The 22,519-nt window shown below is 39.2% G+C and overlaps 1 protein-coding gene across 1 annotated transcript in view; it reads left to right on the top strand.

The window, feature by feature from the left end:
- Positions 1 to 5,137: 5,137 nt before the first annotated feature.
- The window catches only part of SEC23A (SEC23 homolog A, COPII coat complex component), a 45,821-nt gene continuing 28,439 nt past the window's right edge, over positions 5,138 to 22,519 (top strand). Inside the window, exons 1-6 of the mRNA XM_070755244.1 lie at positions 5,138 to 5,564; positions 13,799 to 14,037; positions 15,621 to 15,678; positions 18,401 to 18,487; positions 18,918 to 19,154; positions 21,065 to 21,144. Coding sequence (XP_070611345.1) covers positions 13,817 to 14,037; positions 15,621 to 15,678; positions 18,401 to 18,487; positions 18,918 to 19,154; positions 21,065 to 21,144 — 683 coding nt within the window. The 5' untranslated portion in view covers positions 5,138 to 5,564; positions 13,799 to 13,816. The remainder of the gene's footprint in view (positions 5,565 to 13,798; positions 14,038 to 15,620; positions 15,679 to 18,400; positions 18,488 to 18,917; positions 19,155 to 21,064; positions 21,145 to 22,519) is intronic.

A 22,519-nucleotide genomic window follows, 5' to 3' on the forward strand; every position in this document is an offset into this window, starting at 1 on the left:
TACTACTATTTTTTTTCTCATTACAGTATTCCTATCACCCATCTCCTCCCACTTATGACTGTAACCTGTTTCTTGTATCCTTACAGTTTATATTAATATTGCTTCCTGATTGCTTATTTGTAATCTAGGACAATCAAGTGTCATACCTCATGATTCTCGACAAATTTATCTTTTTCTTTTATGTACACAGAGCATATGCACCAAAGACAAGTTCCTTGTGTTTACAATCACACTTGGGCAATAAAGAATTCTATTCTATCCTATCCACTGTAACTTGTTGCTTGTATCCTTAAGATTTCTATTAATATTGATTGTATCCTGATTGCTTATTTGTACCCCTATGACAATCATTAATAAATAAATAAATAAATAAGTGTTGAATTTCATGATTCTTCGCAAATGTATCTCTTCTTTGATGTACACTGAGATCATAGGCACCAATTCCTTGTGTGTCCAATCACACTTGGCCAATAAAGAATTCTATTTTCTAAACAATCAAACTTCATATAATTTGCAGAAGAATAGATTGGGATGGAATAGGGATAAAGTGTAATTAGACACACAAGGAATTTGTCTTTGGTGCAGAAAGTTTCAGTGTACACTTCAGAGGTGAGATTCAGCAGGTTCTGACCAGTTCCGGAGAACCAGTAGTGGAAATTTTGAGTAGTTGGTAAATACCACCTCTGACTGGCCCCACTCGCTCTATCCTCTGCCCCTGAGCTTAAGCTGATAGGGAAGAAATGGGGATTTTGCAGAAATCATCCCTTGGAGTGGGGTGGGAATGGAGATTTTACAGTGTCCTTTCCCTGCCAGTGCACAAAAGCCACTCCCACAGAACGTAATAACATTTTTTGAATCCCGCCACTGGAATAGTAAAGCAACAGAGTCGTCATCATCATCATCTCAATAAGAGGGGGCAATAAACAAGATAAGGATAATAATGCCACATATAACATGGCTTAATTATGCAGGCTTAGTAATGTTAAGGGTTAGAATGCAACACTGCAGGCTACTTCAGCTAACTGCTAGCTGTTCAAATCTCACCATCAGCCTTCCATCCTTCCGAGGTGGGTAAAATGAGGATCCAGATTGTTGGGGGCCATTTGCTGATTCTGTAAACTGCTTAGAGAGGGCTATAAAAGCACTATGAAGCAGTATATAAGCCTAAATGCTATTGCTAATGTGAGAATTAGATGTTCAGAAAGAAATTGTCCTTGTGTCTATTTCTTTTGGCATGCAATGGCCTATAGCGATATTCCAAGGGAAGGAGTTGAAACAGTTAATGTCTAGAACAATGTAGATACGGTATTTTCTCAGCCCTCCTGATCCGCTCAATGTTCAGGTCTTCAATGGAAAGAAGGCTGCTTACCAATAGTCTTTTTTTCTGCAGACTTTATTATATTATATTATATTAATTTATTAATTTATTAATTCATTTATTCATTCGATTTGTATGCCGCCCTTCTCCTTAGACTCAGGGCGGCTTACAACATGTTAGCAATAGCACTTTTTTTTAACAGAGCTAGGCTATTGCCCCCACAATCCGGGTCCTCATTTTACCGACCTTGGAAGGATGGAAGGCTGAGTCAACCTTGAGCCGGTGATGAGATTTGAACCGCTGACCTTCAGATCTATAGTCAGCTTCAGTGGCCTGCAGTACAGCACTCTACCTGCTGCGCCACCCCGGCTCATTACAGACTTAACTATCTGTTGGAGTCTGTACCTGTCCTGTTTTGTTGCTGTACAGTATACCAAACCAGACAGTTATAAAAGAACAAATGACAGACTAGAAAATTTGTTTGTAGAACTGCATCAATGGCTCCTGGGGCAGTCTGAACTTTCTGAACTGATACAGGAAGAACATTCTTTGTTGTGCCATTTTAATGATGGTTCTAACATTAGGTGTCCATTTCACGTCCTGGGAAATTATTTATTTATTAGATTTTATTATAGAACCCAGAAACCTGAAGATACCTACTGTCGATACTGTGTTGTCTGATTTTATAAGAGGTGGTAGAATAGGAGGTACCTCCTAAAATCCAATCTCATCTCTGCAGCTTTAAGCATGTTCAGTTCCAGATTGTTGCGGCTGTACCACAGGGCCAGTTGTTCAACCTCCCATCTATGTGCAGACTCATCACCGTCTTGAATGAGACCAATGACTGTTATATCACCTGCAAACTCCCCTTAGCAGAGGGATCCTTAGGGATGCAGTTATTGGTATAAGAGAGAGAATAGCAATGGAGAAAGCATACTGTGTTAACTGCCCAGGTATTAGATCTAATTTTCCCTAGCTTCATCTGTTGGTTCTTATCTGTCAAAAAGCTACCGTAACAACCCACCTACAAGTATGGACAGGCACATCTAGCTGAATTTCTGGAATGATGATATCGAATTTTGAGCTGAAATCTACAACAATGACCTGTGTATAGATCCCCGGGGGATTCAAGATATTGTAAGATTTTGGGCATTGCTATGTTGAAAAAGCACATGCATTGAAAATAAGAGTTTGGAGTACATTTATTAACCAGAATGGCATTTAAATTTCAGTAATCATGTTTAAAGTATTCTGCCTGTTATTTATTTTTTTTCATTTTTAAAGAATAATTGCAGAGGAGACTGCTACAGAGAGCTAACTTGGTGTAATGCTTAAGTATCAAGTTAGAAACCCTGAGTTCTAGCCCTGCCTTAGATACAAAGTAGCTGGGTAATCTTGGGCCAGTCATTTCTCTCAGCCCTAGAAAGGAGGCAATGGCAAACCAATTTTTGAAAAAAACTTCTGAAGAAAACTGCACACAGACTAGGAGAATTGGACAGAAGAAAAAAAAATAATGGTATTTTCATCTGTCAAATGTATATATCTCTTCATGTGCATACAGTGTAATATATAATTCAGTGGTTTTCCGCCCATTGTGCACTTGATAAAAAACCCTAAATAATAAAAATCTTACTAAAATGGTTAAAATTACAATAGAAATTAAATATGAACTAATTATGAAAAAGCTATGTTGTATAGCCTATGCTTCTTTGAATAATGTTGAACAAGGATTTCAGATTGGCAATAGTAATTCCATATTTTGGGAACCCCTTGTTGGGGAAGCTGTGAATTGCTTTGGCATATGACTTTATGGCAGTAAATGCCATCAATTGCAAAACAGGTAAGCAGTATTGCTAGTATTTATTCACCATTGATGATAATCACAAATGTTGGCTGTGCTGCATGAACAAGCCTACTGGATTATTGTAATCCAGGCTTTTGAATTTGCATGATATACTGGACCATAAATTTACCCCATTGGTGGGCTTGCACAATGCTCCATCCCAAAATGTAGTTGGCTAGTTTGTAGTTTGATGCATCTTGTGAAGATAGCCATGGTTTGAGGAAATACTAATTCAGCTTTTTGGTATGTTGGCATCCTTCAAAGTATGATTTCCATCGCTATTGGCCAACAAAGTTGCATGACAATGGTTTAAATTGTAGAGCCTTTTCCAGGTGGTGAGGTAATGCTCTCCCTTGGTTCTTGAATTTCAGAAAACCCTGAGGTTTCTGAAGATCCTGTATTAACTGCCCCATTGCTGATCCAGGTCCTGCCTCTCTTGCCTCAGTAGTCAGCCTGTTTCTTTCCAAATAAGTGACCAGTTGAAGAGATTGAATACTTTCTGGCTGCTCTGCATGTTGCTGCAATACAGAAGGAAATACTATTTGAATGCAATGTACGACTAGACTAGAGGATGTGTTAAGCCCAACTCTCACATGCAGGGGTATAAGGCAAAGACAACATAACATGCCGGAACACCTATTGGGGTGATGGCATTGGGTGTTTGTGCCATTGGGAATGGCCTCATTGAAGAAAACATCGACAGGTAATCTTTGACTTATGACCATTTTTTAGCAACTATTGAAATCTACAATGCCATTGAAAAAAAGTGACTTTCGCAACCATCTCCCAGCCACATCTCCAGGGCCGGGTTACTGCCTGGATTGGGGGGGGGGGGGGAGGGCGCAGTGGGGTAGCATAAATGGAGCTCCACCCCAGGGGACCTAATTTGCACTGCATTTTACACTCACAGTGTGGTAGCAAAAAGGATTTGGTAGTCCTTCACTGCACATCTCCCACAGTTATGTGATCAAAATTTGAGTGTTTGGCAAACTACTATGTATTTACAATGGTTGCTGCTTCCAAGGTGTCATGTGACTTTTTCAGGATTCCAACAAGCAAAGTCAATGAGGGAAGCCAGATTTAGTGAACGATTGCATGATTCACTTAAACAACTGTGTGTGTGGGGGGGGGGAAGGTAAAACTGGGCACAATTCACTTAACTGCCTTGCTTAGCAACAAAAATTCTGCTCCGAGGTGTGATCTTAAGTTGAGGACTTCCTGCAGAAGATAGAGAGTTACAGAAGGCAGCGATATACCATAACCAGCATTGAGTCTGACAATTCCTCAACACAAGGGTACCGAAGGTGGATCCATCTGATCATCAGAGCAGCATCCTGGACTCCCTCAGTGTTTTTCAAACTTGGCTACTTACGAAGTGTCGTTTCACACATGATGGCTGGAATTCTTAGCCTTGATGGCACAGTGGTTAGAGTGTAGTACAGCAAGCTGCTTCTGCTGACCGCTGGCTATAGTTCACCAGTTCAAATCTCACCAGGCTCAAGGTTGACTCAGCCTTCCATCCTTTCGTGGTGGGTAAAATGAGGACCGAGATTGCTGGGGGCAATATATGCTGACTCTGTAAACTGCTTAGAGGCGGCTGTAAAGCACTGTGAAGCGATATATAATTTAAGTGCTATTGCTATTCTGGGAGTTAAAGTCCACACATCATAACGTTGGCAAGTTTGAAAAACAGCCCCCTAAATACAATTTTACATTGTTTTAATTCTGTGGTCAGAATTTCAACAGTTATATATCAGATGTGAGGAACGATGGCCCCTTTTTGAGTTGTGGACTTCAATTCCCAGAATTCCTGAGCCAGCACGGCTCAGCATGGCTGGCTCAAATAATTCTGGGAATTGAAGTTCACAAACAGGCCATAATTCCCCGCCCCTGGTTTGATATGAACGCCCAGCTTAGGAGGCGTAGTGAAGGGAAAGGCTGCTAGTGTTTAAATCCTCCCAGGGACGGGGCATTTCAAGCGAGGTGAGGGACAAGGCTTCCCGGCGTCTCATAAGACTGCGAGGGCCCGGCGCTGAAGGAGGTGGAGGCCAGAATAGTGCAGAGCAAGCGAAAACATCCTATCCCCCTCCCTTCGAGTTTGCGTAATGACAAGAGCCTCGCTTGGATCTTCGCCATTAGCCACACCCCTCCGCCGGCTTCCCTCTGCTCTTTATTTTTTTTCCCTCCCGCCGCTCAGGGCGGGGCTAATCGGCTCCGGCCCCGCCCCCCACTTGCGGCCCCGCCCCCCTCGCGCGGTCTCTGCCCTTTGACGTGGCACCGGTTCCTTCCCCCTCCCCCCCGTTTTCTCAGCCATGATTGTTGCGTCGGCGGCGCTCAGCCTGCGGAGTGCGGTGCGCGCGAGAGCAGAGTGAGAACGGCGGTTGGAGGCTCGCGGAGCCAAGGGTGAGTCGCGCGAGCGGAAGGAGGGATGGGAAGGCTCGGTCCTTCGCCGTCTGGGCCGGGGAAGCTGAGGGGTCTCCCCGAAGGTGGTCTGGTATAGGAAGCGGGAAAGGAGAGGGGGGGAATCTCGTTCGACTTCTTCCGAGCTCGTCGACACTCTTGGTGTGTTTACCGGAGGGGATGCCGTTCGCGCTCCCTTGCCCGGTATCCTAGGATGTCCTCGTGGGCTTAAAGCCGGAGAGGGACTTCCCTTGCTTTGAAATCGTTTTGAGCCTGGTGGTGGTGGAGGTTTCTACCTTCGGTATCTTCTGTTCTGCCAGTCATCCATCTATCTACCTACCTACCTACCTACTTACCTATCTATCAACTATCTGAGAAACATAGAAGACTGTATGTTATCTTGGAATGGATATGTGTTTATCCCAGGCATATTTAAATTCAGTTACTGTGGATTTACCAATGACGTCTGCTGGAAGTTTGTTCCAAGCATCTACTACTATTTCAGTAAAGTCTGTCTGTCTGTCTCTGTCTATCTATCTATCTATCTATCTATCTATCTATCTATCTATCTATCTATCTATCATCTATCTATCTATCTATCTATCTATCTATCCATCCATCCATCTATCTTTTTATTTTGTTTTGTTTTGTTTCAATTTATAAGCCGCCCATCTCCTGACAGACCCAGGGTGGCGTGCAACAATGAGACGATACAAAAGTAAAAAACCCCAGTATTTAAAAACATCCATCCATCTATATTTATCTTTTCTTCTCCCTCTCTCTTCTTCCAGTTGCTCCCCCCCCCCCCAGTTTAATAAACCCCAAACTGGGTTTTTGACATTGGGAGAAGAGGGTTTCCCAATTTGGGAAGGAAGGCAGTGTGTGGGTGTGAATTGGGCAGATTGGTGAGTGTGTGCTGCTTCCCTGTTGAAGTGGGTGTGTTTGGACGTTTTAGAGCATCATGGAACTGTCATGTGGAGCCGGATTCTATGTTTTTTGCTCTTTCTCTCTCTCTCCCTCTGTCTATGACCATTCCATCTTTTATGGAAGGAGGTCTAAAGTCTGATCCTCCTAGTTGCATTGAGTTGTATCTCCGCAATCTAAACCTCTGAGTCATCCCAAGGTAACACTGTGTACAGGTAGCCCTCAATTTATGTTGCAAAGTGATAAACTGAGTCCGTTGGAGAAGGGTGGCCTATAAATTCAATAAATAAATAAATAATAAAATTATTAAGAGAACTTTGCCCCATTTTACAACTTTGCTCACTCGTTTTGTTAAGCAAATCACTGCAGTTCTAAAATAAGTGAACATGGTTGTTAAGTTAATTGACTTTGCTTGTCAGAAGGTTGTAAAAGGACTCTGGCACACTGCAACTGTCCAGCATCCAAATGTAAATGAAGTGATCATGGAGAGGTTGCAACAGTCATAAGTGTGAAAAATGATCATAAGTGCTGTTGTAACTTCGAACTGCTGTAAATTGAGGACTAACTATACAGTATATTAAGCCTAGTTCTAAAGCAGATAAGGGAGAGAGAGAGATCAGTGTCCTTTTTAAAAATGAAAGTAGGCAGTGGAAAAACTGTCAGTAAAAAGGGAGTAGAATAATGTAAAGGGGTTCTTACAATCAAAACATTAAGTGGGAAAGGAAAAAGAGAGGATTAGAGTATATTAGGTATTTTGGTGGGGGTGGGGAGAAAGCTTAGTAGATGTTTGTAAACTTGAATATTTACTTTTTATAAATTCAAGTGTGTCTACTCACTCTGCTGCTAGTGGCAAATACTACCAGTTATACCAAATAATACATGCACAGTATGTTCCTCAAAAACAATATAGTTCTGAATCAGACAGTAGCAAATATGGCTTGAGCATTTTTGAGCCAAGATGTTAAATGCACAAAGGGGAACATCATAGAATTATAGGATTTGAAGGGGCTTTGGAGATCCAACCTTCTGCCGAGATAGGAGTCATTCTACCATCTTGGACAAATGGTTATCTTAGCCTTCCTTGAAAATCTTCAGTGATGGAGCACCCTCAACTCTGTCAGGCAGGTTGTTTCACTGTCAAGAAATTCCTCCTTATTTTCAGGTTGCTTCTTATCCTTACTTCAGGTGCTATGTAGAAAATAAATTGGCATCTCTTCCCTTCGTTTTCAAGTATTGTTATCATGCCTGCCTTTTGTCTAAACATACCTAGTTTTATTTATTTATTTATTATTTATTTATTTATTCAATTTTTATGCCGCCCTTCTCCTTAGACTCAGGGCGGCTTACAACATATTAGCAATAGTAGTTTTTTCAGCCATTCTAAAGAAGCCATATAATGGATTTAGCTTACAAGTCTCTTATCATCTTTGTTTCTAGGGCCTCACTGTCTTTTTTGTGTGTGGTGTCAGAACTGAACACAGTATTCCAAATGTGGCCTTACCGGTGTATTATAGATCATATCCGTTGATCTTCATACTACCCTTCAGTTGATACAGCCCAGCCCAGGACTGTGTTGGCTGCTTTGATAGCTCCAGCACACTGCTAAATCATATTTCAGCAGTGATCCACCAGGACATCTAGATCCCCCTTATAGGTACTACTGTTGACCCAAGTACTGCATATCCTGTACCTGTGCAGCTAGTTTTTCCTGCTTAAGTGCAGGCTATTACATTTCTTGCCATTGAACTTCATCTTATTGGATAGGTCCCGATACTCAAGCCTGTCAACATTCACGATCTGAATCATGACTCTATCATGAAGTGTTAGTAGTTCTGACCAGCTTTGTGGTGGGAACAAATTTGATAAGTGACCCTTCAATCCCCTTATCTATGTCATTTATGAAGATGTTGAACTGCAGTGGTCCAAAGAAAACCTTGAGGAAGCTCATTGCTTACAACCTGCCATATAGATGTAGTTCCATTAAGGATCATAAGCTGAGTGTTTTGGGTAATGGTACTGTCTGTCTTACATTGCTCTATTTTACTGAGAAATAGACTGTGGTCTATTTTACAGAATGCCTTACTGAAATCTAAGTATGCTGTATTCACAGCATTTCCTTGGTTCATAAAATCAAGTCAGGCAGCAAAAATTGTTCGGCATGATCTGTTATTAACAAACCCATGCTGGCTTCTAGTAATCACCATTTCTAGACACTCACAAACTATTTATTTATTTATTTATTTGTAAAGCATGTACAAGGTAGGCATTGGTATAAACATAAACATTGGCAGGGTAGAGATACAGTACAGGTAAAACAGGCAATAGGACAGTAGGCACAATGGTGTGGTTATGCATGCCTTTTGCAGACCTCTTAGGAACGGGGTGAGGTTGACTGTAGACAGTCTAATGTTAAAGTTTTTGGGGTTAGGAGAAGAAACCACAGAGTCAGGTAGTGCATTCCAGGCATTGATTTCTCTGTTGCTGAAGTCGTATTTTCTGTTTGGGACTAGCTGCTTGATTATCTTTTCCAGAATTTCCCCAAGTATTTATGTCAAGCTGGTGGATCTGTGGTTTCTTGGATACCCTCCACCCCTTTTAAAAAAAGTTTGGAAACTCACCAGCTTTTTTCCAGTTCTGGCTCCAGGAGTTCTCAGATTTCCTTCAAGGATTCTGAGATTACATCTGCCAGCTCCTTCAGTACCCTGTGATGTTAAGCCTCCAGTCCAGAGACTAGAACTCAATCAGAGCAACTAGTTTCTAACCAATTTCTTAAATATTTTGACCCGCATTTCTCTTTTGTCTCCCAGGGTACTGTTTTTGATAGGTTGGACTATTTTTTTTCACTTTTGGGAAAAGACAGATAAAAAAAGGAATCAAGCAGTTCTACCTTCTCTCTACGTTCACCTTTTTGTTATTTTCTCCTACTAGTGAACCAACCATTTCCTTGACTTTCCTGTAGCTCCTTACATATTGAATTTTGTTGCTATTTTTAGTATTTGTTGCAAGTCTTAGCTTAATCTTGAACCTTAGCTGTCCTGACTCCATGCTTGCAAAATGGTGCTATTTTCTGGTAATCTGCTCAGTTTACAAGATCCTGTTGTCTATTCTTTATACTTGTCTTCTTTGTCTCTCGGCTTGTCATACAGTTCTTTGTGCAACTGTGCTGGTCTCATCAAGTGTCTCTTGTTTTACTTTCTGGTGATATTGTTTTTGTTTGAGCCTTTGTTATTTCATTTTTCAAAGTTTTCTATGCATCCTGATTTCCCCCCCCCCCAGCTAGAATTTCCATCCATGAAATCCTTCTTATTGGTTGAAATCAGCTGTCTTAAAATCTGGAACACTGGTCCTTCTTCAGTTACTTTTGCATGCATGCAGTATGGTGAATCCTCATATGACATGGTCACACTCTCCTAAAGTTTCTACAATTTCCACTTCCTCAACCACTTCATCCCTATTAGTAATTATCCAGTGTAGTTGACCCTTTAGTACTCCCTCCATCATTTGAGTGACAAAGTCAGCTAGACATATTAGGAATCTGTCAGGGTAGTTAAAGTTCCTCTTTACTACAGTATGTGTTTCCTAGATATTTCAACTAACTGATTTATACAGAAGAGCTGCAATTAGAAAATCTGCTCTCAAAGACAAATTTTTCAAAGTATTTAGAGTGGTGTAGAAACCACCAGAAATGTTCCCTTGAGCAGTGGCAAAATGTGATTTTCCCCTTTTTCCGACCTCTGGCTATGTTTACGTCTGGAGACAGCCAAAAGAATCATTTCATCCAGACTGCCTTCTCCCAAACGTCAAACATGGCGGGAGTTCAGTGATGATCTGGGGTGCTATTTCTTGGAAATCCGCCGGCCAATGATTTCCCTTCATGGAAGAATTAACAGCCATCACTATTTAGGAATTTTGGCTGACCAAATTCATCCTATGGTTCTAGAACTGTTTCCAGAGGGGGATGCCATCTTTCAAGATGATAATGCACCAATCCATAGAGCAAGAAATGTTAAAGAATGGCACAAGGAACATTATAATGAAGTTCAGCATCTCATCTGGCCACCACAATCACCAGACCTCAACAATATTGAGCATTTATGATCAATTTTAGAGATTCAAGTAAGAAGTCAATTTCCACCACCATCGTCTCTAAAAGAACTGGAGGGTGCTTTAAATGGGCTAAAATTCCTTTGGAAACAATTCACAATTTGTATGAATCAATACCTTGGAGAATTGAGGCTGTATTTGTGACAAAAAGGGGACCAAACACCATATTAAAAGATATTTTGATGATTTTTCAAGATGTTTCCGTTTTTTTGTCCACCCCCTGTACCTTAAAGTGTCATTTGTTTTTCCCTTACACATACCTTAAACTTATATTTTTAAAGAGTGAAAAAAGGTAACAAGCAAGTTATGCAATATCTGATGTTTTTAATTGATAAAAGACAGTACTGTATCAGGTTTTAAAATATGACAAATTAAAATCTTATGTACTTTAGTTAAGGGATTGAAAGGCATTAATATTAACTGTGTGTAATGTATTCCATGGGGATTTGCAGAAAAAACAAGTAATACCCCAAGGGACTAATTTGTAGTCGTCTGTTTTCCAGCTTGACTAGGCATATTTCAATAAAATAAAGTATTTTTTTCAAAGGGATAGTTGAATATGTGATAGTTGAATTGTTTCCTGAACTTTGAATTGATCACAGTAATTATTTGATTACCGTAATAAATAGACATATAATTGATAAATTTGTTTAGAAAGAATTAAGTCCATGAAAGAGAACCAGGTTGATGTAATGGTTTATTTTTTATTTATTAAATTTCTATGCCATCCAGCTCTCTTACAAGGGACTCTGAGTGCTTTACAAATTATAGAAAAAAGTGAAAAAATAAAATATTAAAATAAACTGACATTAAAATATTAGTAAAAACTGCACTAAAACAACGGCTACAACAGCCAAGAGATGGAGGGGATGAGAATGAGATCATCTTATCTCTTCAGCCATCTCCAGCAATGAGTATCTTCTTCTGGGCCCAATTAGCAAAGCTAAGCTTTGATACCCTTCCAGAAGGCCAAAAGGGAGGTGGCATTTCTTACCACCACTGGAAGAATATTGGGGGTCTAGCAGAAAAAGGCTCTTCTTGATCCACCTGCAGATTTGATTCCTTGATTCCTTAGCAGATGAGATCCATAGCAGGCCTCCACCATTGGCATGACCGGAGGAGAGAGAGCTTCTCAGATACCCTAGACCAGGGGTGTCAAACACGCAGCCCGTGGACTGGATCCAGCCCATGATAGGCCGTGGAGCTAGGCCATCCGGGACCAGACAAGGGACCGGCCTCGGCTGTGATGACCAAACCATGCCCAATCTGCCCCCCAAGGGCAAACAAAATCACGATGCGATCCATGACGGGATCCAGTTTGATACCCCTGCCCTAGACCCATGCCATGTACAGCTTAAAGGTAACAGTCAACAACTTGAATTGGATACAGAAGCAAACTGGAAACCAATGCATCTTGTACAATAACAATATTATATGTGCGGCCCTAGAAGCATCCAGGAGTGTGCATGTTACTGCATTCTGCACCAGATGCAGGTTCTGAATATTGTTAAAAGGTAACCCCGTAATTACAGTAATTAGTCAAGATATGATTAGGACTTGAGTAACCAATCCTCAGGATTCAGGTAAGAATGCAACTGGTGCACAATATAAAGTTGCACAAAGGCCATCTTAGCCACGATTGCCACTTGCTTTTTGAGCAGGTATTGTGAGTTGTGCAAGTTGTCTATTGAATCCATTTGAATCCATCTGGGGTAGTGCAACTCTACCTAATTAACTAAGAGTTAATTAGTTAATGATGAATCACAGGATCTAGAGATCCCTTACACAAATTTGAAATTTGATGGTAATATACTGCAGTACAGTGGCACAATTTTCTGCTTAAAAGTGAAAAAGAAATTAGCTGTGTTAAACTCCTGATAGCCGTAGTACAACCATTTTGCTGAAAAATATCCAAGAAACTGAAACAATAAATGAATCACGACTGCAATCATCTGTACATAATTCGTTTTTCCCTTAGTACCGTATTTTCACAGAGAGCAGCTATGAGATGTAAAATAATTACCTGTTTCTAGGGAATTTTAGATAGCATCAACTATCATGAAGCTCAGTAAATCTTAAATATGACCAGCATTTTATCCTGCCTTTTCCTGATTTGTACTTCAAATACCTATTTGATAAAGAATTTTTTATTTATTTTATTTTAATATTGTAGTTAGATAGTTTCTTTCATTTAATTCAGTCTGTCCAATAGAAGAGATGGGTTCTGGTTTCTGCTTCTATTACATACTGCTACTGAGCTTGCACTAAATAGTTTCCAAGTTTGTGTAGTATAACAATTGACCTTGGTTAGCATATAAGAGTGTATAATATCAATAAATGAGGCTGAATGTATTAGTTTAAATGTAGCAATTCTTTTAGGCTTTTTTCAAATGAATGCAAGTGATAACCATGAGTCTACGGAGAGGGGCGGCATACAAATTCAACAAATAAAATAAATAAATTAATAAATTTGTCAAAATAAGTTTTCTCAAAATAAAAAATACATTGTAGGATAACAGTTGTTGGGATAAGAATTGCTATAATGTTTAGTAGTGAAACCGTTGATTAAGGTGCATATGTTTGTGCATGTTGTTTTTACCACTGTTGTTAACCGCCCCAAGTCTACGGAGAGGGGCGGTATACAAATCCAATAAATAATAATAATAATAATAATAATAATAATAATAATAATAATAATTTGAAAATTACCAAATTTGGGTTTTGTTAAGCAGTGAAATAGCTGCTAAAGAGAACAGAGACTCCTAATTGTCATTCATTTTTCTTATATAGTTTTATGGATAGTTATGAATTTTCATGGTTTCCAGATGACTGGTAATGAAAGTACATGAATTCCCTAAACATAGAGGTCCTCAAGATTTGTGGCTTGATGGCTCAACTGGGAGGGAAAGATGGGTAACTAGGCTAGGGGAGCGGTGGGCCAGCGCACATGCAGCCCTTGTACAAGTGGTGGACCGGCAACCACCAGGCCTGCACATATGTGCCTATTGGCCCACTGCTCACACGAGTCAAGCTGTGAGTGCACACATTCTGGCCAGCACCTCACGCAGCTCAATTCTGAATAGGCCAGGGCCCAGTAGTGGGCTGTGGCCTGGGAGTTGAGGACCCCTACCCTAAAGTATTGCATTGCTTTTAATTTATCCTCAAGAACTTGCATGGTTAAATGAAATCTATCTATATATTTGCTACAGGTAAACAAAAGCTTCATAATGACAACCTTCTTGGAATTCATTCAGCAAAATGAAGATAGAGATGGTGTTAGATTCAGCTGGAACGTGTGGCCTTCCAGTCGTCTTGAAGCTACAAGAATGGTGGTTCCAGTTGCTTCTCTGTTCACACCACTAAAAGAGCATCCTGAATTGCCTCCCATTCAGTATGAGCCAGTTCTCTGCAGTCGCACTACCTGCCGTGCTGTTCTAAATCCATTATGGTAATTCTAATAAATATTGCTGGTTTTTCTGACATGTTGTTAGTCTTCTGATTAAAAGATTGCTCTGTCCCAATTTTACCAATTATGAGCAGTTTGTCTTTGTATAGGATTATAGCTGTACTGTTATGCAATGTGAATAGAAAAAAATTGGGTGGGGGCAGATCATTCAAGAATGGCAACACATTCATAACCCAAATATTACTAAACACAATAATCCTATTAAAGTGCTTACCTAGTTGAAAAATATATTAAATTCATAAGCAGTGCAGATTTAGACTCATTTTGAAAATAAGTGAAAACAGCTTGAGGGATAAAACCGGGGGAGGAGTTTAGGCTGAACAGTTACGGAGACAATGGAAGAAAAGGATGACGGCGAGTAGCAGAAGAACAGATGCAGGATTTAGATGAATATGGCCACATCACATGCTTCTCTTGTAAATAGCTGCTAATATGGCTTTAAATAAAATTACATGGACTGCTATTCTCCTTTCTGCACTGTCTTCTAACCATTGCAAGTTCTTCTCAAATGCAATTAGAATTGGAGAAGAATGCTTTTTTATGGTGGCTTGCTGGACAATGACTACTTGACCCTCATCAATATGTTATTGTGGATCTTTGGTTGAAAATTACTTTGCATGAGATTGAAACAGCTCTTCTAAGTCCTGTTCCTCCACTTTGTCACACGCAGCCTGCTGAGTGAGAGTAATAGTTTTGCTTTTATTTGGAAAACTGTTTAATGTGGTCAATGCCTTTCAAATCACACATAAAATCAGAAGGACCACCAAGCATTATGACAATAGTCTGCTTTAACCTTATTTTGAGCTTACATAGTAATAAAATTGCATTCCTAATGTTGAATTGCTGCAAAAATTGAGGAGCTCTGCATTTTTATCCTCAGTAGCTGTGATACCATCTTATAAAACAATGTATAAAGTCAACAAAATGGTGAAGCTGTTACTATATTCCTTGGTAGCTCCTTGTATTCCTATAGTATGTATCCCTATAGTAGATACATATCATGTTTCCCCGAAAATAAAGACCCTGTCTTATATTGTTTGGAACCCCGAAATAAGCGCTTGGCCTTTTAGCTATGTATTTAAAAGCCCAATTGGGCTTATTATCAGGGGATGTCTTATTTTCGGGGAAACAGGGTAGGTAGCAACCTCTCCTTTCACTTGCACTGATTGTGTTACATAGTTGGGTAATGAAACATACTGCAAGAAACAACCAAACTCAGATCACCAAGGATTGCATAGTTCAACCCTGAGCAATATATTCTCTTCTATTGATAGCAGTAATTCTCTGATCGAGAGATTGTGTGTTAGGATATAAAAATAGGATTTTAATTTTTTTGTTGCGAGCTCAGTAATGGCCAAATGATAATTTGGAATACAGGTAGTCCTTGACTTACAACTAGAGGAGAAAAACTAGAGGAGAGCTAAAATAGAGCATTTAAAGAGTCAATTTTAATACATTTTTGTAAATAAAACTTAAGAGATGAAAGTATATAATCTATATTCAAATATGAGCTTGAAATGGCATTGTCTCATAATTTATTGAAACATTTAATATTATGTTTTTAGCCAGGTTGATTATCGAGCAAAATTATGGGCCTGCAATTTTTGTTATCAGAGAAATCAGGTAAGCCAACATTTATATTTATCCCAGACATTCTAATATTCTTTTTGCTTTATTAAACATACAGAAATTGTAGTGATAGTATGGTGAAAATAAAAAGATGCAAAAATCATTTTGATGTTATTTAGAAATGAATAAATGTTAAATCTGAAATAATGGTTAACAGAACAAATGTTGGGTAAATAAAGAAAAAGAACTGTAAATTCTGGAAAAGAAGTGTCATTTTCATATCTTCGTTGGAAAAGAATTACATTTTTTGATAAGCAAAATTGTATTAGTAATTTTTTATATGTCAAATGTAGATTAATCTTTCTGATAATGTATATGGGTAATCTTTACTTAATGACCATAATTAGATTAGAATTTCCATCATTAAGCAAAACGGTAGCTAGTCAAAGCAGCATGTAGCTATTCTTTAGTGATGACAGTTCCTATAGTCCCAACTGTGGTTGTTAGGCCAGCGCCATGCCATCGTTTTGCAAGGATCTTCTGTCTACTATGCTCGCTTACACTTCAACTCTCCCCATCAGTTCATATTTCCATCACTGTCATTTTGGCCACCCTGCATTTTCTGGTCTTATTCCTATTCTCCAGCTGATCTTCATTATCTTGTTCCTTTTGTTGCTGGTTTGGGATCAAAGCACTGGGCAAGGGTAAAGCCGTGCAACAGAGCCTTGCTTGCTGAAGGGAACTGTCTGAGGCTGTCCGATGGGTCAGCAAGGTATGGCGTACTCCATTACCAGGCGAGGCAGGAAAGACTCCAGTAAAAGTGAAGGCAAAGAGGGAGGTGCTGTTTAAAATGACAGCAAAATTGGATGAAGCTGAAGGTTAGGGATTTTCTGGAGGTCCAGGGTATGGAAACACTCTTGGAGAACCAGCCTGCCAGGCTTTAGCAAGGAGGCAAGCCTACTGTCAACAGAACCTAGGTGCAGTTCCTCTGATCTCTTTTGGCATAGCCTCCTTTCTACAAAGCCTTGCAAAGGACTAGCAGCTTTCAGATCTGTTCTCCCAGGGCACTTCTGACATGTGCCGTGCAACTCTGGTCCCTCCACTTCCTCCAGTTCTGCTTCCAAACTGAGCAGCACTTCCTGCACAGTCTCCACCTTCATAGCCAACAATGGAGAGTTCCTTCCTTTGCCATCCTGCTGCCTCTTCCCCTATAGCAGTGTTTCCCAACGTTGGCAACTTGAAAATATCTGGACTTCAACTCCCAGAATTCTCCAGCCAGCGAATGCTGGCTGGGGAATTCTGGGAGTTGAAGTCTAGATATCTCCAAGTTGCCAAGGTTGGGAAACACTGCCCTATAGGACCTGGCAAGCTTCCTTCAGCTGCTAAGGCTCTGCCATCTTGCTGCACTTGCTGTGTATATCCCAGGGCTGCGCTCTCTTCCAGCTCCTGCATCCTGGCCCTGCAGGTGGAAAAAGAAGAGTGTGAAGGTCCTCTGGGGGGTAGTGGCAGTTGGGGGGGGGGGGTAGCAGGAATATGTGGCAAAGAGCAAGTGATGAAAAGTATAGAACCCAACTATTGATCATGTGACTGTGTGCGTGCCCCATTGGTCAGAACTCCGAGAAGGGGTGGTTCTAAGTAGCATCTGTTCAATGTCACTCTAACTTTGAATGGTCACTGAACAAATCAAATGGCAATTTGCTGTTGTCAGCCATTCAATTGTGCCCAATCCTCGGCCACTCTAATTAATATCATAATAAGTCCAAAAATAAATTGAAGACTAATTTTCCTTTTTTTTTTTTAAAAAAAAATATTTTTATTTTATTTTATATGACTTACAAACATTTAGACATCAAACAATACAACATTAAACATTTACACTTAATATATTTACAAGATTTATTTTTTAACAATTCTATTTACTATACCTTTTTCTTGATTTCCACCCAGTTGTAAATTTTTTCCCACACTTTGTAATAGTCCTTATTTTGTTGGTTTTGAATTTCGTATGTTAATTTGCTAAATTTGGCGCAGTCTAATATTTTTTTAATTACCGTTTCTTTGTTTGGAATCTTGTCTTGTTTCCAGACTTGTGCATATGCTAATCTTGCAGCAGTAAGTAAGTGATTTATTAAGTAGTAATTTTCTTTGCTATGTTTGCCTCTAATTATGCCTAATAAATACATTTCCGGTTTTATTTCAATTTTATAGCCCAATATTTCTTCCATCCATGCCCTAATTTGAATCCAAAATTTTTTTGCTTCGTTACATTGCCACCATATGTGGTAGTATGTTCCCACTTCTTTTTTACACTTCCAACATTTGTTACTAATGTTTACATTCATTTTGGCTAGGCGTGCTGGCGCATAATGCCATCGGAAGAACATTTTATAAAGATTTTCTTTATATGGTGTTGACAAAGTCATCTTATAATTAACTGACCATAGTTTTTCCCAGTCTTCTAGCTGAATTGCATATCCAAAGTTGGTCATCCAAGATATCATGTTAGGTTTAACAATTTCTTCAATGTTTTCATAGTTTAATAGATAAATATACATTTTAGTTATAAATTTTTTGTCAGATCCTGTCAATATTTTGTCTAATTTTCCTTATTGTGATGTGCATCTCGGCCTAAAGTGATGAATGGTAGGTCTGAAAGATTTCAGGTGAAATGGTATGGTATGAATATTATGATGCACAAATAGAAATAAGTATAGTAATAAAATTCAGAATGTGGTGTATTAGGTTTATATGACCATTTCTGACATTTTTCTTTCAGTTTCCTCCTACATATGCTGGCATAACTGAAATGAACCAGCCTGCGGAACTTTTAGCACAATTTTCTAGTATTGAATATGTTGTACAGGTAAATATTATAATTAAAAATTTAGAGGTGGGTGTTGAGCTAGTTAACAATAGTAGAGGGAGAAGTTGTGATGACCAGTATGGCAGCATATTATAACAATGTGCATTATCATTTGTTAATATAATAGAATAAATACAAATTATGCTTTTCACTGTTGGCATATTTTGATGTGATATATCATAGAATGGTATGATTTATTTTGTAAGAACAGCATAGATATTGTGGTCGTAAGTCAAGGACTTCCTGTAGTGCAGTATCAAACACTTAAATGTTTTGATTAGTAAAAGAGAGAACAAGCATTCCAAAATTGGTTTTGGAATTATTATTCTAATAATACTATCGACAATGATGTGTATTACATGCTAATTTGTCATGGTTCTTTTGTGAATTAATAACATTAATATTGCAATGTTTTTCATTTTACTTAAAGCGTGGACCTCAGATGCCTTTGATATTTCTTTATGTTGTTGACACTTGTATGGAAGATGAAGATTTGCAAGCTTTAAAAGAATCCATGCAAATGTCATTAAGTCTCCTACCTCCTACTGCTTTGGTAGGGCTTATTACTTTTGGGAGAATGGTGCAAGTTCACGAGCTTGGCTGTGAAGGAATTTCCAAAAGTTATGTATTCAGAGGGACAAAGGATCTATCTGCAAAACAACTTCAGGTAGATAACTGATATTTAATTTGATCACTTATTCTATGATTGTTGTGTCTTGGAAAATAGAAGAAGAAAATGTTTACTGCAGTGTTTTTAAACCAGTGTGCCGCGGCACACTAGTGTGCCGTGAGACATGGTCAGGTGTGCCATGAAGCTCAGAGAGAGAAAGAAAGCAAGAGAGAAAGAAAGCAAGAGAGAGAAAGAGCGAGAGAGAGAAAGAGCGAGAGAGAGAAAGAGAACAAGAGAGAGAGAGAAAGCAAGAGAGAGAGAGAGAAAGAAAGCAAGAGAGAGAGAAAGAGAGGGAGGGAAGGAGAGAGAGAGAAAGACATAGAGGGAGGGAGGGAGGGAGAGAGAAAGAGCAAAAAAGAGAGGAAGGAAGGAAGAGAAAGAAAGAGGGATGGAGAGAGAAAGAAGGAAGGGAGAGAAAGAGGGAGGGAAAGAGAAATAGAGCAAAAGGGAGAGGAAGGAAGGAAGAGAAAGAAAGAGGGATGGAGAGAGAAAGAAGGAAGGGATAGAAAGAGGGAGGGAGAGAGAAATAGAGCAAAAGGGAGGAAGGGAGAGAGAGAATTTTTTTGTCCAAACTTTTTTTAGCCCCCACCCTCCCCCTGCTCAATGTGCCCCAGGGTTTTGTAAATGTAAAAAATTTGCCGCGGCTCAAAAAAGGTTGAAAATCACTGGTTTACTGTATTGAACAAATTATTGTAGTTCAGGAGTTAAGAGTGCAATTTCTGATTTTTACCTACTCTTGATTTAAAAAAATCTTTAAATGGTGTTCTTAAATCTCAGGGAAAACATTATAAAGTTTGAATTACCTGTCCAGTACTGTCAGTGTACCATGCTCAACTTTAAAGTTGTCATCAGTACTCATACTCTTCCACTTCAATATTATTAAAAATAGTGGAAAGGTGTAATACAGATTTATTAAACATTTGTAATGACTTCAATAACCTGGTACACACATACATGCAGTCTAATAACTGAAGTAGGAGGGTGAATTAGGTGGACCCACAGTCCCATCTAGTCGGGCTTGTTTCCTCTCAGGAATCCTTTTCCTTTTCTTCTTGAGACTTGAAAGCTCAGTAATGAGTGAATTGTATCAGCAGATGGGAAGAGAAGCCTTGGACAGGTATGTCAGAAACCCATGCTCAAACTTGTTTCTTAATTAAAAGGGGACATAATAAGATTCAGAAAAGGAAGCCAGATCACTTCTGTGAAATGAAAACAAAAAGCTAATCTTACTAATCTATAATAAACTTCAAGATAGCAAAATAGAGGTATTATCATAGCAATGAACTGCTTAGGCAGAGAGCTAAATATCATCAAACAAGGCTACATTATAGATGAATGGGGTGGTAGGGAAAATACACTTTTCTTTTTTAGTTCAAGATATTCCAAATTGGGTTATGGATGGCAGCTCACTTAGTCAATAATACTTGTAGTGTTTTTTTTATTTAAAAAAAAGTCCTGTTAATATAATGTACAGAAAGAATAATCTCGAGGAAGAAGAAAAATTGTAATCAAGGCAATGGTCAGATAAAAGAAATCAAAATCTGGGACAGAAATATAATATCAGAAATCATCTCTAATATTATCCTCTCTAATTCACATGAAGAAAAAAAGGAGGGAGGGGGAAAACACATTCATACTTGCGAAATTATGTTAATACAACCCTGTCTTGGCTTGCATGTTTTTGATCCCCAAGTTTGATCTGTCATGGATACCTCCACAAGAATTGGGGAAGATCATTTCTCAATTCATATTTTTGTCCCAAATTCAAGTTTTCTTTTATATGACCCATGTCTTGATTACGGCTCTTCCTCTCCTCAAGGTTATTCCTTCTGCCAATTTCATATTGATAATTGTTATTTTGAGCTATTTGCCAAATATATAACTGTCCTGTTATACACTGTTCACAGGAAATGCTGGGACTTACAAAAATCAATGTATCACAAGTGGGTCGTGGTCCTCAGGTACAACAGCCACCACCATCTAACAGGTATCACTTTTTATTTTTTTAAAAAGTGTACTTTAAATCGCTTTACACTAAGTTCTGCTTTGTTATGGATCTCCATAATTACTCTATTTTATCAGTGCTGAACCCTTATGAACCAACATCATTAATCCAAAAACATCAGTGTAGGCTACTAACAATACAATATATTATTTTGGTCTGGTTTCTGTTAATATTTTGAATAACTTGGGTTACGTCCATTGTTATCATGGTGACCATGAATGCCTGAGCCAGGGGTGCATTCCTACTGGTGTGGTCCGGTGCACAGCTCTGGTAGTGGCCTGCCGATTGCGCAATTTGGGCACGAAGGCTCCGGTGCTGTCTTTGCTGGTCCGTGTTTGCCACCATCTCCCCCCCACTATTTTTGTGTGATTTTTTGGCGCTGAGCATGCACAGGAAGAAAATCATCCCTCTGCGCATGCGCAGAAGCAAAATTGCGCTAGAGGGCATGCACACTTGCATGTGAAACATTGCGATGCACACACAGTACACTGGTAGGAAGGTAAGAGGAACCCGCTCCTGGGCCCTGAGCTGACCCTGTTTCCCTGCCACCTGAGAGCAGATTGTAGTCTCCAAGAACTATAAACCTTGGAGACTTTACTGGTGGTCTGCTGAAACAATTTAGCAACTCGGATAGGAATTTTGTTGTGAAGCAGGGAGTCTCAGCAACAAGCCAATTAGCAGCAACAAGCCAATTACTCCCTAGAGCCCAGCTTCAACCAGTGTCTCACATCTGTTCATATGTGAAACAGGATGGCTGAAAGTCTTTGAAGTCTCATGGATGACCAACTGCCACTCCAACCCATGTCACTGCACCTGGGCTTGTGGCTGATGCCAAACTTGACACCTAGGCGGTAATATTGTTGAGAGGGAAATTCCTCCCTCCCAAACTATTCAGGTCTTAGTTATACATGTTAGATCAGCTGCTTTATTCACAACCTTATAGTGGATGTGCATAATGGATGTGTGTGATAATTAGCATGTTAAATAAAAACAAAATACACACAGATCAAGAATTTCATCCAGTCATGAATTCTGATCTTGTTTCGTTGTGCAGTAGATTATAGTTTTACAAGCTTGATAACTGCAGAATGAATGTTAAATCATGTTTGAGAAATAGAGATTAGAGAACAGTATAAAACATATTTTCCAAAATGAAATCCAAAAGGGTTTTTTTTTGTCTAGGACAGGTCTTATTGGCATTATTCTTTTCTTTTCCTTTGACCTTACTCATTGTCAAAACATTCTTTAGAACAGATTTTGGCTGGGAGACATGTAAATGGGAAAAAACTCATAAGGAGGTTTTCTCCTTGTGTGAGCCTGAATTTCACCAGTTGAATTTTTTTTTAAAAAAATAGTT

Source organism: Erythrolamprus reginae, chromosome 1, assembly GCF_031021105.1.
Source record: "Erythrolamprus reginae isolate rEryReg1 chromosome 1, rEryReg1.hap1, whole genome shotgun sequence".
Classification (NCBI taxonomy): Eukaryota; Metazoa; Chordata; class Lepidosauria; order Squamata; family Dipsadidae; genus Erythrolamprus; species Erythrolamprus reginae.